At 51.0% G+C, this 13,827-nt stretch overlaps 1 protein-coding gene across 6 annotated transcripts in view; it reads left to right on the top strand.

The window, feature by feature from the left end:
- SSH2 (slingshot protein phosphatase 2) overlaps nt 1–13,827 on the top strand; it is a 120,646-nt gene that overhangs the window by 43,356 nt on the left and 63,463 nt on the right. For 3 of the 6 annotated variants that reach the window (XM_053366534.1, XM_053366535.1, XM_053366533.1), the window contains exon 1: nt 9,447–9,846. The exons of the other annotated variants lie outside the window; for them this stretch is intronic. In XM_053366534.1, coding sequence (XP_053222509.1) covers nt 9,662–9,846 — 185 coding nt within the window. In that variant the 5' untranslated portion in view covers nt 9,447–9,661. Of the gene's footprint in view, nt 1–9,446; nt 9,847–13,827 lie in introns of those variants that run through there. 6 annotated transcript variants of the gene reach the window in all.

The following is a 13,827-nucleotide window of genomic DNA, read 5'->3' as shown; positions in this document are numbered from 1 at the left end:
CCAGAATGCTGATGGGTTTTCATGCAGACTCTCCCCCCAAAAAACATGTGGAAATGTGGGGAACTGCATTTAAAAATGAAAAACTGAGAGAAGTCGAAATGGACCTATTTGCCCATCCCTAAAGTTATGTAGCAGGGGAGACCTCAATCCTGTTTCTCCTTGTTCCTCTGTAAAAAAACTGGGTGGCTAGCAAATCTTGTTGCCGCCATGCAAGATTGGGCGAGAGAGGAAACTGTGTGTGTGGTTTAATTTTCCTTTTCAGTGGAAGGCTATTGTGCACTGGGCTGAATCTTGACTTGTGTGTGTGAGGGAGAGATAACGATTCTGGCATATTTGAAATGCTTTCTTGCCATGGGAAACGACTGGCTGCTGTTGATGCGCCGACCTCTGTCCTGGGACTTCCTCTTGCAGTGGCAGCGGGGAGCGGAAATGGGGTGGGGGGCTGGGAAGATAAACCCAAGCAGAGAACGGTTGAGGTTTTTCTTTTGTTGCAGAGTCGAGATTCCACCCCCCACCCCCGTAAATCTGAATGAAATCTTCCCCACCACCATTCATTGCACAGTCAACTTGCGTCAAGGCAGATTACTATTAGTATTAATCCTGCGAGGTAGGTTAGGCTGAGAGACAGTGTGACTGGCCCAGGTTCACACCCAGTGAGCTTCATAGCTGAATGGGGATTTGAACCCTGGTCTCCCAAATTCAACACTCCAAGCACTACACCACAGGGCCTCCTTTTCCCTTGGGAAGCCTGGCTTGCACAGAAATTGCCAGCATTTCAGTCTCTCTTGGTGCCAGGAGCCTACTTATACGCCCAGGAAACTGGCAAATGCAGACCCTTGCTCCATCCAGCTCTGTATTGCCCACACTGTCTGGCAGTGGCTCTCCGTGGTTTCACGTAGGGGTGGGGGGAGTCTTTACCCAGCCCTGGAGATGCGAGGGATTGGACCATGGAGTGGAGATTCCAGCTTTCACAGTTAAAGCAGGTGCTCCACCCCTGAACCAGCTTCCTTCCCATTAACATAAAACAAGATCCTAGTCCTCATGGTTTTCAGATCCGAGTTAAACAGGAACATAATCGAGCTGCTTAAGATGGGCTGTCTAGCTCTCCAGGATTTCATGCAAGGGCCTCTCCCCAGCCCTGCCTGCTGCCAGGGACATTCTGCGTGCCAGTCAGGCTCACTGCCACTGAGTTGTGGGTCCTCTTTAAGAAGAGGCCAGCTCCAGGCTACCTTGTGAGTCTGGGGGAGCTGAATCTGGGGCAGGTGTTTACTTCATCGCCTTCACAGCTCACTCTCTGAACCGCTGTGTCCAGCTTCATGCTTCTGCAAGGCAGATGGAGGAGGAATTTGCAGTGGACCCATTGCCTCCATGCCTCTTTTGTCAGGGGTGGCTAGATGGTTTGGTTTGGTTTGGAGTGGTTTCCTTCCCTCCTGCCCACCTGCCATTATATACATTATAGAGAATGTACCTTGGAGTGGATACCTTCCCCTGTCTTTCCAGGCAGAGTCAGAAGGCTTCCCAGGCCACTTATCTCTCCTCATTTGCATTCCCTGCCTGCCTCTTATCAGACCAAGACATCTGCTTGGATTTCTGATCCACTCCAAAGCCTGCTCCTGTCCAGGATATTACATGGGGCGGGCGGGGGGGGGGCCTCCAGGAGTCATGAACCTGACTTGCTTCAAGCAGAAAATGGTACCCCCCCCCCAAAAAAAATTGTAAGCTCTCTCCACAAGAAACTCATAATTCCAAGCACTGTGTTGCATCCTATCAATTCTGGAAACTGCCTTCTCAAGCTGGTGGTGCCAATTTTAAAATTTATTTTAGGCCTAAAGAAAACATGCAACACTTTACACATGCCCAATGGCATTCCAGCTAGAGAAACAGCAGGTTGGAGCGTTAGGGAGCTGTCTGGTTTATTTCTGCAGGTCTATTTAAACTGCTTCGCGGACAAAAGCTTCACCAAAAAAATGTCTCTGGGAAACTAAAAGCAATAAAACAATTTCTGCAATTGGGGTCTAAAACCGCCCACCTGCAACAGCTGCTGTCTAACCCACTACGGCCACCCAGGTCCCCCCCCATCCCCCAGAAAGCCCCAAAACAGGATCTGAGCACAAGAGCCCTCTCCGCTTCTGTGGTTTCCAGCAACTGGGATTCAGAAGCATCACTGCCTCTAACTGTGGAGGCAGAGCAGAACCTCTGACAGAGAATATACTATTTAACGGGGGGGGGTGCCAGTGGCTGGACCTGCCCCCCCCTGCACCTAGCTCCAGTGAGTGCCTTGAGCAACGATGCATTCTTACGTTGCTGGGTTATTGCCTCCTCATAGCGGTTCTCCTTGTGCAAACACCAGCGGAAGAGATGATGCACCTTTCCCCACCGTGATAAATGGAGCGCAGCGTCTTCAGGGCTGTACGCAAAGTGTAGGCTGGCATGTTCATTAGCAGGAGGGGGAAGCGTGTGCTCCAGTTCTGATATACTTATTATGGGGAAGCGCGTGCAGTTATGTAGCGGCTGCAGTTTCCATCTGTTTCTCTCTTTCTCTCTCTCTCTTTTTTTTTAAAAAAAGAATGATGTTTAACCAGAGTTCATTCTGCCCTCATTGCAGGAAGCACAAACTTAATAACAACAACTACAACAACAACAACAACAACAACAACAACAACAATAATAATAATAATAATTTTTTATTTATACCCCACCCTTCCCGGTTCAGGAAACCGGGCTCAGGGTGGCTAACAACAAATTTAAAACACTTAATTGATGCTACAAAAAAAACCCAGCATAAAATACGGTATAAAGCGTAAATAACAATAAAATCAAGAAACAGAAATCAATTTAGGGGGGAAATCCATCCAATAAGCATTAGATGATCATCAGGGCTAGCTGGCTAAATTTTTAGTAGCTGCACAGGTGGAAATTCAGCCAGGCAAACTGGATTTCTTTTTAAAAAAATAATAATATGGCTGTACAGTGGGGCTGAGATCTGCGTGTGCCTTAAAGTGGAGGGACGGTGGGCTGGCCCTCCAGAGGTTGCAGAGGTAGCATCAAGAGGATTGGACAAATTCATGGCTATGATGGCTACTAGCCAGGGTGGCTATGCTCTGCCTCTGCAGCAATGCTCCTGAATAAAAACTGCTGGAAACTGCAGGAGGGGAGAGGGTCTTGGGCTCTGGTGCTTGAATCCTGCTTGCGGGATTCCCATAAGGGGCATTTGGGTGGCCACTGTGAGAACAGGATGGTGGACTTGATGGGCCACTGGCCTCATCCTGCAGACTCTTCTTATGTTCTCATGTTCTGATCCAGCATCATCCTTGACCACCGGCTATACTGGCTGATGGGGAGTTGGGAGTCCACAGACATCTGGAGAGCCACATGTGGGCCACATGTTTCCCCTTTTTAAAGGGAAAGTGGCCCAGATTTTCCCCAGACTTGACAGTCCTTAGAAAACATTGTTTCGGGTTCCAGTCTTTCCCCACAAAGATTCACATTTGCAGTACTTGTCAAAAATATTTCAAGTTTACAGCACAAAAGTATTAAAGTTTGAAAACATCTGTTGGCTTGGTTTTTTTATGCTGCCTCACGGCAGGAGGTTTTCCCCAGGAAAAACCTGAGTGATTTAGGAAGCAGCTGGTAGCCTTATGGGGCTAGTCAGTAGCACTGTGGGGAGACGGGTGTGCTCGGCCTGTCCTTTCTAAATGGCAGATTGCCAGGCAATTTCCAAGACGCCCTACGATGGGTTGTAGGCAGGCAAACTGCTGTTTCAGTATTTGCACATGGTGGCAAATCTGATGTCTGGATGCCACCCCCCCCCTAAGAAATTGAGAGGATGGGTTTATGTGGCCGCTTCCCAAAATTTGTGTGGCTTTTGAAACAAATAAACGGGAGATCTTTCTCAAATTCCAGATGAAGATGAAATAGCTACATTGAAAAACACACAAACTTATTGCTGGGAAGGGGGAAACGGAGGATCTGAACTTTTCCTTTCTTTAGGGAGAGGTTAGTACATCTGATCAAAGCAGTGATTCCCAGGCTGTTTCCTGACCACCGCCCCCTTGATTCCATAAACGCATCCCCAGTGCCCCCTACCTTATAAAAAGCGTTATTCAGAACAGTGGTTTGCATGACCCACTCAGGAAGATAATAACACAATAAAATTCAAAACAGTAAAGATTGATTGCACCGTTACTCAAAATCCAATTAAAACTATTTAGTTTAGTTAATTCAGCAGAACTCCTGAACTTGATCCAGTGATGCCAGATGTTGCATGAAAAACATTCTTACACATTCTTACGAACGAAAACATGAGGGTGAAGGAAGTTTACAGCACGAAACACTTGCCGAGCACGCACAAACCTTCACCTACCGCAGACGTAAGATAACTAAGTTACAACGAAATAGATCGCTGTTGCCAATCATTGGCTATCTTGTGACTTGTGGCAACCCAGAATGGTAAATGCAAGCAAACATTACCAAAGGAAGTAGCATTGAAAGCGATAAGAGCAGTAGACTTTGGGAACCTCTGGATTAAAGTGGAACGGGTGTGTGTTTGTGTTTTGTTCCTTTTAAAATTCACAAGAGCAACTCACAGCTTGGGGTGAATTTTGCCTCTTTCCCGTCAAAAAGATTTGCATAGCTGCAAGTTATTGCTAAAGCAAGAATTTGCCTGTGGGTCCAGCCTCCCCATCCTGTTTCTGGTGACCTTTTGCCATCCTCTTGCACAGAGAGAAAGAAAGAGAGGAAGGGGCTCTGTCAGCCTCCCACCATATGCTTGCTCTCTCTTTTACGACTGGGGGGCGGGTACCAAAGGAGTGAGCTTGCATGCTGGAAAACCCAACATTTGGACTTCCTAAAAAGTGAAACGGGCTGGGCTGGGCTGCCTCTCCTGCGCCCCAGTCTGAGTGGCAAGGGAAGGACGCTGGCTTTGCTCAGAGGCACTCTGAGCCCCTACGAAGGAGAATAAATTTTGGGGCTTGGCTGGAAAGGCTGAAGCTGGGTCACTGGGAAATGTAACTCCCTCTTAAACTGCAGGGCAGATCTCTGGAGATGCCATTGGTCAGGACTGTTCACTGGGTGGAATACGCAGGAAGAAAATTCCTAGCTGAGCAGAGAGCAGAGTTTGGTTTGAATCTGCAATAGAGAACTGTGTGGGGAACCCCCGGACGTTGTTGGACTGGACTTCACTCCAGACTCCAGCAACACCTGGGAGGGCCATTCAGGTTCCCCACCCCCTGCTCTGCATGGGACACGGGTGGCGCTGTGGGTTAAATCACAGAGCCTAGGACTTGCTGATCAGAAGGTTGGCGGTTCGAATCCCCGCGACGGGGTGAGCTCCCGTTGCTCAGTTCCTGCTCCTGCCAACCTAGCAGTTCGAAAGCACGTCAGAGTGCAAGTAGATAAATAGGTACCGCTCCGGCAGAAAGGTAAACGGCGTTTCCGTGCGCTGCTCTGGTTTGCCAGAAGCGTCTTAGTCATGCTGGCCACATGACATGGAAGCTGTACGCTGGCTCCCTCTGTCAGTAAAGCGAGATGAGCGCCGCAACCCCAGAGTCGGCCATGACTGGACCTAACGGTCAGGGGTCCCTTTACCTTTACCCCCTGCTCTGCAGAAATGCTAAGCATTTAATACAAACTGAAGCATGGTGGAGCGCAAAAGGCAATGACAAGGAAACCTTTAAAGTTTCTGGTCCATGGTTTCTCCTGCCTTTGGAGGTGCTGATACATCTCCTTGCCAAGGGTGCAAGGGAGCCTAGGGTCGCCTCTGCCTTCCAGGTGTTGGTAGTCTCCACCTCCTCCCATCCCTGATCATTGGCCCTGCTGGCTATGACAGGTGCTGGGGGTCCTGCAAGAGCTTCCCTATACCTGAAATAAAGCTAGGAAGCATCACCCCGCTCATTTCATCATTACTGCAGCCCCTACCAAGCTGGCAAAAGTCTCTCTGGCCTGGTTATACCATACATTAAAGCACTCTGATGCCACTTCAAACAGTCATGGCTTCCCCTAAAGAATCCTGGGAGCTGGATTCAGGGTGTTGAGAGTTGGCAGGAGATGATGCCTATTTCCCCCTCATACAACTACAATTCCTGGAGCTCCCTGTGGAAAGGAATTGATTGTTAAACCACTCTGTGAATTGTAGCTCTCTTTGAGGAAATAAGGGCTCTCCTAGCAACACTCCGCACCCTTCACAGACTACACTTCCCAGGATTCTTTGGGGAAGCTATGTCTGCTTAAAGTGGCATCATTGTGCTTTAAAGATATGGTCAAAACAAAAAAATTTTTTTCCTTCCAGTAGCATCTTAAAGACCAACTAAGTTAGTTCTTGGTATGAGCTTTCGTGTGCATGCACGATTCTTCAGATACTTCTTCAGATAGATTTCAGTGTGCATGCACACGAAAGCTCATACCAAGAACTAACTTAGTTGGTCTTTAAGGTGCTACTGGAAGGGGGGAAAATTTTTTGTTTTGACTATGGCAGACCAACACGGCTACCTTTCTGTAAAGATATGGTGTAAGTGTAGTTTCTTTCTTTCTTTCTTTCTTTCTTTCTTTCTTTCTTTCTTTCTCTCTCTCTCTCTCTCTCTCTCTCTCTCTCTCTTTCTCTCTCTCTCTCTCTCTCTCTCTCTCTCTCTCTTACTTCTTTGCAATCCCCTCCCTGGTTTTTGTGGCACGAGCTTTCCTCTGCACGAGTCCATCATGCGCAAGCCGCTAATGCCTTCTGAATGCTTTGACAGGGGCTTTAGTGCAGCATCTGTGAGCTCCTCCACACAGCCCTTCCTTTTTGCCGTGGGTCATAATAAAACCTGTTTTTTAAATAAATAAATAAATTAAATAGCAGACAAAAGGCCTCTTTACTTTCCCCAGCTGTGTGACACACAGAACTGCCCTCTGAGTTCAGTGTTTGAAACAGGGGCGGGGAGGGCAGCTGCTTTTTATAGGCACACCTGAAAGCAGGGTTGGGGAACCTGGAGGGCTGCCCAGGTGTGGTCGGGCACCAACTCCCATGTTATAAGAAAAAAACTGCTCCTTTTCCCTTATAGGGTACCTAAGAGCCCATATTGGACGTGGGTGGTGCTGTGTGTTAAACCACAGAGCCTAGGACTTGCCGATCAGAAGGTCGGCGGTTTGAATGAGCGCCGCAACCCCAGAGTCGGCCACGACTGGACTTAACGGTCAGGGCACCCTTTACCTTTATCTTTGCCTTTAAGAGCCCATATAGTCCTTTTGTAGGTTCTCTATTGGTAGGAGAAAATAACAGAGGCCAACCAGAGAATATTGAGAAGCAAAACATCCCAATGGGTCAAGGATGCTGATGGGCATTAGAAGTGGAGCCTGCCACCCTCCACGTATCCAGATCCCATAATTGTTGACCATGCTGAGGTCCCACGTCCCCGTCCCTGCTCTAAGAGACATTCCTCCCTCTCTTAAGAGGGAGACATTCTTAAGCAGAGACATCTCTCCATCTCTCCCAGGCACCACAAAATGCCATTTCTTAGAGCAGGGCATGGAGCTCAGATGTTGCTTGACATCTATCCTGGGCCCAGCTGGGAGCTGAACTGCAACAACGAGCATGAGACTCATAATCTCAAGGTTGTGGGTTCAAGCCCCAGATTGGGCAAAAGATTCCTGCATTGCAAGGGGCTGGACTAGATCAATGTTTTCCAACCTTTGGTCTCCAGCTGGTTTCAGACTGCAATTCCCATCATCCCTGACCACTGGTCTTGCCAGCTAGGGAAGATGGGATTTGTAGTCCAAAAGCAGCTGGAGACCCAAGGTTGGGAAACACCGGACTAGATGATCTTTGTGGTGCCTTCCAAGTCTATTTTCTGTGTTCTCTCCATGACATGTGGAGGTCCCTAGCTTTCCTGCTTTTCTCCTAAAAGAAATTCATGGAGGAGAGGGCGACTCTGCCTTCATGGTGGGAAGCGGCAATGCTTCTGAATGCCAGTTGATGGAGACCACAGGATGGGAGAGTGGCTCTTGCACCCAGGTCCTGCTTGAGTGTTTGCCATGGTCTTTGGTTGGCTGCTGTGAGAACAAGAGGCTGGAGGGCCTGAAGGCAAGAACTACAATCAGAAGGTAGACAGTGGGAGATTCAGGACAGACAGCATAAGAAAGCTGCTAGACCGTTCGTCTGCCTAGCTCAGCATTGCCTACACTGACTGGCAGCAGTGGCAGCTCTCCAAGGTGTCAGGCAGGGGGGTCTCTCCCAGCTGCACCAGGAGATGCTGCCAGGGATTGAAACCTCAGACTTTCTGCATGCAAAGCGGGTGTTCTGTCACGGAGCTAAAGCTTTTTGTTACGGGAAGGTGCCTAGGCACACAGTACATGGCCATCTGGAATTTGCTGCCTGAAACCTTCTTTGGCGAAGGACCCCAGCTTGATGGCAGAGCATCCACCTTGCATACAGAAAGTCACAACTTAAGCATCCTATCCAACCTTTGCTTTAAAATCTCCAAGGAAGGAGAGTCCACCACTTCTCAAGGGAGACCGTTCCACTTTGAACAGCCCTTACTGTCAGAAAGTTTTTCCTGATGTTTAGTTGGCCTCTCCTTTCTTATAACTTGGAAGCTATGGGTTCGAGTCCTACCCTCCAGAACTGGAGAAAACACGCTTGTTCGCTCTTCCATCTGACAGCCCTTGATATACCGTATTTTTCGCTCTATAAGACGCACCAGACCACAAGACGCACCTAGTTTTTGGAGCAGGAAAGCAAGAAAAAAAATATTCTGAATTTCAGAAGCCAGAACAGCAAGAGGGATCGCTATGCAGTGAAAGCAGCAATCCCTCTTGCTGTTCTGGCTTCTGGGATAGCTGCACAGCCTGCATTCGCTCCATAAGACGCACACACATTTCCCCTTACTTTTTAGGAGGGAAAAAGTGAGTCTTATATACGGTATTTGAAGGTGGCCATCATATCTCCTCTCGGTCTCCTCTTTTCCAGGCTAAACATATCCAGCAACTCCAGCTGTTCCTCACCAGGCTTGGTTTCCAGACGTCAACATATATTGGCGTCCTCTATAGGGGGGCAGGGGGCGCGGAGTGCGCCACCCTGGGATGCTTTTAAAAGTGGCTGGGGGGGGGGGGGAGAGAGACAAATGCATGGAGGTGAAGGCTATCAGTGGCTCCAAGGCACGGCGCCTCTGCACCCTAGCCATGCTTGCGGACTTCCCAGAGGAAGGCGGTTGCCAACTGCGGGGAAGAGCGCGACGCAGCCGGGCTGCCCCTCTCTGCCCCCCGTCTGACGGGAGAGGGAGGCGACCGGACGCCCCGGCATCGTCCCCAAGGCCGCGTGGCTGAGCTGCCGCTGCCGCCTTGGGGAGCCGCGGAGAGGCAAGGCGCGCCCCGGCCGGCCTTTGGTGCTGGTGCAGCTCCCGCCTCTCCTCGTGGCCGGCGAAGGGACGCCCGCGCGCCCCGCCCCTGGGCCGGCCCAGAGGCGAAGTTGGGCCCGCTCGCCCTTGCGCACTGCGCGCCGGGCCGGCTTGGGGAGGCCAGGAGGGCGGGCGCTCCTCGGACACGCCAGAAGCCGCTGCCGGCGCCGGAGCGCAAGCAGCTCGCCAGCCTCTTGCCTGCGCTGCCAGCCAGCCAGCCGCGCTCCTCTCTTCCCCGGCGTGCGCCCTGGTGCGCCCATGCTCCGCGCTCTCCGGCGGGGACCCCGCAGCCCCCTATGACCCTGCGCGGGCTCCGGCGGAGACAGCAAGGCGGCGGGGGCCGAGGAGGAGCAGGCGGCAGCGGCCGACCCCCTTCCGCCGCCCCGGCCTGCCCCCTCTGCCGCCGCCGCCGCCGGCCCCCCAAGATGATCCCCTACTTCTCCGACGACGCCGTCATCTCCCAGAACGCCATCAACCAGCTGTGAGTACCGCCGCCGCTTCTCTCCCCCTCCAGCCCCAGTTACTAGGAAGTTAGCAGGATGGTTGGGCACCCCCTCCCCAAACGTATGGGGTCATTTCCTCCTTTTCCCAGACACGGATTGAGACTCTTACATTCTCTCTCTCTCTCTTCCTCCTCGCCCCCCCCCATACACTTTTCTCGTCCCCTTGCCAGCGCCAGCGGTGGCTCCGCGTACTGCAGCGCAGAAGCCGTTTGATTTATCTGGGTCCAGTCCCCCCCCCCGCTCTTTTCCTCCCTTTTTCCTCTCCTTTCTCTGCTGCCAATTTTTTTAGGAAGTCATCTCGGGTAAAGCAAAGAGTCAGAGGAGGAGACTCTGGGCGGGCGAGTCGAATCTCCTTGCTTATTTCGGATATATTTCTCCCATTCCTGTTGGGGGCGCAGGGCAGAGAGGATAGAAGAAACTGGGGTCTCATCCGTCGCGACGCCGCTCCTGCCCCAAAGAACATCCTGTGCGCGCTGAGGGGTGGGTGGGTGTGCGAGCGCGTGCGCAGAAAATGAGAGGAAAATGGGGTTTAGGTCGGAAGTTAACTTAGGGAGCTCAGCAAGCTGTGTTTGCCCGGACCTGCCCTCCCCAGCTGTTGCCCTCCAGATGTTTCAGGCTACAGCTCTGCGCTGGCTGGCTCGCCGGAGTTGCAGGCCGGAGCACCTGGAGGGCTCCCAGGTTAGCAAATTTTGGAGCAATTGTGCTATGGGAGAGGGAAGACGTGCAAGGGGCAGCTTCGAGCGAACCTTGAATCCAAGCTTTGTGGTGGTTTGAGTTGCTGGTCTGAGCGCTTTTGCTTCAGAGTAACTCTCAAGTATAGGAATGGGCTTCAGCCACCCAACAAGCGGTGTGGGGCTGCAGCCTGTATGGCTACACAGCTCTGTGCTGGGAGCCCCTTCTGATACCCTGTCCTTACTGGGGGATTATTGCTGCAGAAGTGTGCATGGGAAAGTAGCTTTCGTGAGAGATGGGTGTCTTCCCCCCCCCCCAGCCCCATCACTTTGAAAAGTTGCCTGGGGGTTGTTGTTTCCTCCCCAAACAAAGCAGTTAAGAACATAAAGAAGAGCCTAGTGGATCAGGCCCAGGGGGCCCATCCAGTCCAGTATCCTGTTCTCACAGTGGCCAACCAGTTGCGTATAGGAAGCCTGCAAGTGGGACCCCAGTACAATAGCATTTGCCCCTCCTGGTATTCAGAAGCCCTGCTGCCTCCAGCAGCCGTTATGGCAAGTAGGGTTGCTATTGTGAAAATGGGTAAGGGGAGCCTTGTATGCTGTTCTTAGCCCCTTGGGAAATGCCTCGTATAAAAACATCCACAGAATAGATATAATAATTGGAATAATAGAATTGTAGAGTTGGAGGGGAGCCAAAGGATCATCTAGTCCAACCCCCTGCAATCTTCCAAATTTGCACTCTTGTTTTCAGATGATTCCCCCCCCCCCACAGGTGAGTTCACCATGCTCTGCTGTCTGTTCCTGAACCCAATTCCAAACATGCAGGTTTGGAGACAACTTGAGTTTGGCTCGGCCTGCTGTCTTGTTTTAGCTCCCTGCTCTTTATTCTTGCGCTGGGGGGAGCGTAAACCATCTTTCTTCCCCCCACCCCATTTTTACGCTTGGCTCCATAAGAGGCTTTTGTGGTTTTCCTGTTCTGCTGCAAGGCATACGCCCTTCCCCAGAACCTCAGACTGCCCCTGCTGCTCTTAGCCTCTAGCTCTCTACTTTCAGGGCTTCCGCTTCTCAGCACCTTCTCAGACCCTTCGGCTCTCTCAGCTGGGGAAGGGCGGGGGGGCTTCTGCTATCAGAGACGGCTGTCCAGGAATAGCTGCACAAGAAGTCTGTGTCAGCAAATGGAGCTTTTACATTTGCAGAGGCCTTGCAGTCTCCTACCAACAACTGGGCAGTTGCCAGCCTTGGTGGGGATGGCTTTTAACGCCTTTTCCTCTTCTCTTCCCCCCCCCGCCCCACTGTCACTGCTCCCTGGTGCAAAAACCCCACTGGTTCACTGGCTTCCTGCCCAAACAAAGCCTTGATGCTTGGAGCACCAGTTTTTGGCAAGGAAGCAGGGCGTGGGAGTCTTGTTTTTGGATACCACTTGCTGGAAGTTGCAGGTGGAGAGAGTCCTGCTAGAGGGGGCATCAGCTTGGCCACCATGAAAGCAGAAAGCTGAACTTCACAGACCCCCCCTTGACCTGATCCAGCAGGGCGATTCTGATGCTCCTGTGTGTGGCTTTGCTGCTTCTGACGCTGCTGAGTGCTGGGAACATAGGAAGCGGCCTCATTCTGAGTCAGATTGCACAGAGTTTGGGGAAAGGCCATAACAACTCAGTGGCAGAGCATCTGTTTTGTGTGCAGAAGGCCCCAGGTTCATTCCCCAATGGCATCTCCAGGTAAAGCTGGGAGAGAAGCCTGCCTGGAACACTTAAGAGATGCTGCTAGTCAGTGATGGCAAAACTGAGCTAGATGGACCTATGGTCTGGACTCTGTATGTGGCTGCTCCCTGTGATCCTATGCTCCTAGGACATATTGGAGAATCTCTGCCTCGGTGTTAAAAACTCAAATATATAAGCCAGGTGCTAAATAGCTCCTTAAACTGGGGATACAGTCGGCAGAACAGAACATCCAGTTGCTATTTTGGGGCCAAACAACTAGAAAGTTGTGCTTTTCATTAGGACTTTGGGGTTCCTACACTTCATTCTGATTGTGCAGATAAAATAGAATGGATAGAATCCCACAGGATGCGTTGCTAGTGTGTGAAAACAGTCCAGATCCAAGGATCCCCAGGCAGGCACCTCTAGATGGTGATGTCAGATGCCATCCTGGCGCCCAAACACCTTCACTTGCTTGCAGGTGGCCAGTAGCCAGGTACAAAATGCGCATGGCAAATTTCAAACGCTTCTCTGCCCTACCTGGAGATTCTGGGGCTTGAACCTGGGAACTTCTGCATGCAAGGCAGGGGCTCTGCCACTGAGCTGTGGCCATTCCCCATATTACCAAGCTTGGGAGGCCAGGGAGCCCCCTCCTGCAGATAGGGGCCTCCTGAGGGTGCCTGGGGTGTGGAAGGAAGGCCAAGAGATGTGTAACTTTCAAATGCAGGTCAGAGAAAGTGTTCTGAGCTGTGTTTCTATGAGAGCTCCTGGGATCTGCAGATTCTTTTTTGGGGGCTTCTTCGACAACAAGATCAGTGTGTCCTTAGCATGCCTGGGGCTTCACAGAGTGCAAGAGGTCAGGTGGTCCCCTGCCCCAAAGAGGTTACAGTTGAAAAGTCTGACGCAACGGAAGCGGCAGAGGGAGGGGGAGGAAGCAGAAGCTGGGATGTAAAACTGAGAAGCAACTGGCCCTTGCTTAGCCCACTTTACAGGCTGGGTTCACAGCTGGGCACAGGAATTAAGGGGAAAGCCTTTCTGGAAGCAACTTTGCCACCTATTACAGCCACAGAGCATTGGTGGGGCCAGGGCAGCATCCCATGTGCATAGGCCCCCAAAGGCAGAAATACCAAAAGCCGCTGAGTTTGTCTTAGGGTCCCGTCCTTCAAAATCCTGGCAATGTTGTTGATCCCACTGAGAGAGGGGGGCGGCTCTCTTATCTGCTCGAATCATAGAATTGTAGAGGTGGAAGGGATCTTGAGGGTCATCTAGCCCAACTCGCTGCGGCAGTGCAGGAATCCTCACAGAACTCTAGCCCAATGGTTGCCATTAATTTGATTTTGAATTGATTTTAAAACGAATTGATTTTAGAATGCTGTGTTACTTTTATTATTGAGCCCGGCTTCAGCTGGGGAGGGCAGGATATAAATAAAATTATTATTATTATTATTATTATTATTATTATTATTATTATTAAAGAATCCCTGACAGATGGCCACCCGGCGACCTCTGCTTAAAAACCTCCAGCAAATAAGAGTCCCCTGCCGTCACGAGCTAGAGTTTAAAAATGCACCTCACGGGACTTGACTTGACTTTC

The sequence above is a fragment of the Podarcis raffonei genome, chromosome 15 (assembly GCF_027172205.1).
Source record: "Podarcis raffonei isolate rPodRaf1 chromosome 15, rPodRaf1.pri, whole genome shotgun sequence".
Classification (NCBI taxonomy): Eukaryota; Metazoa; Chordata; class Lepidosauria; order Squamata; family Lacertidae; genus Podarcis; species Podarcis raffonei.
Note: the sequence above shows the minus strand (reverse complement) of the source record. Positions and strands in the feature narration are given on the sequence as shown.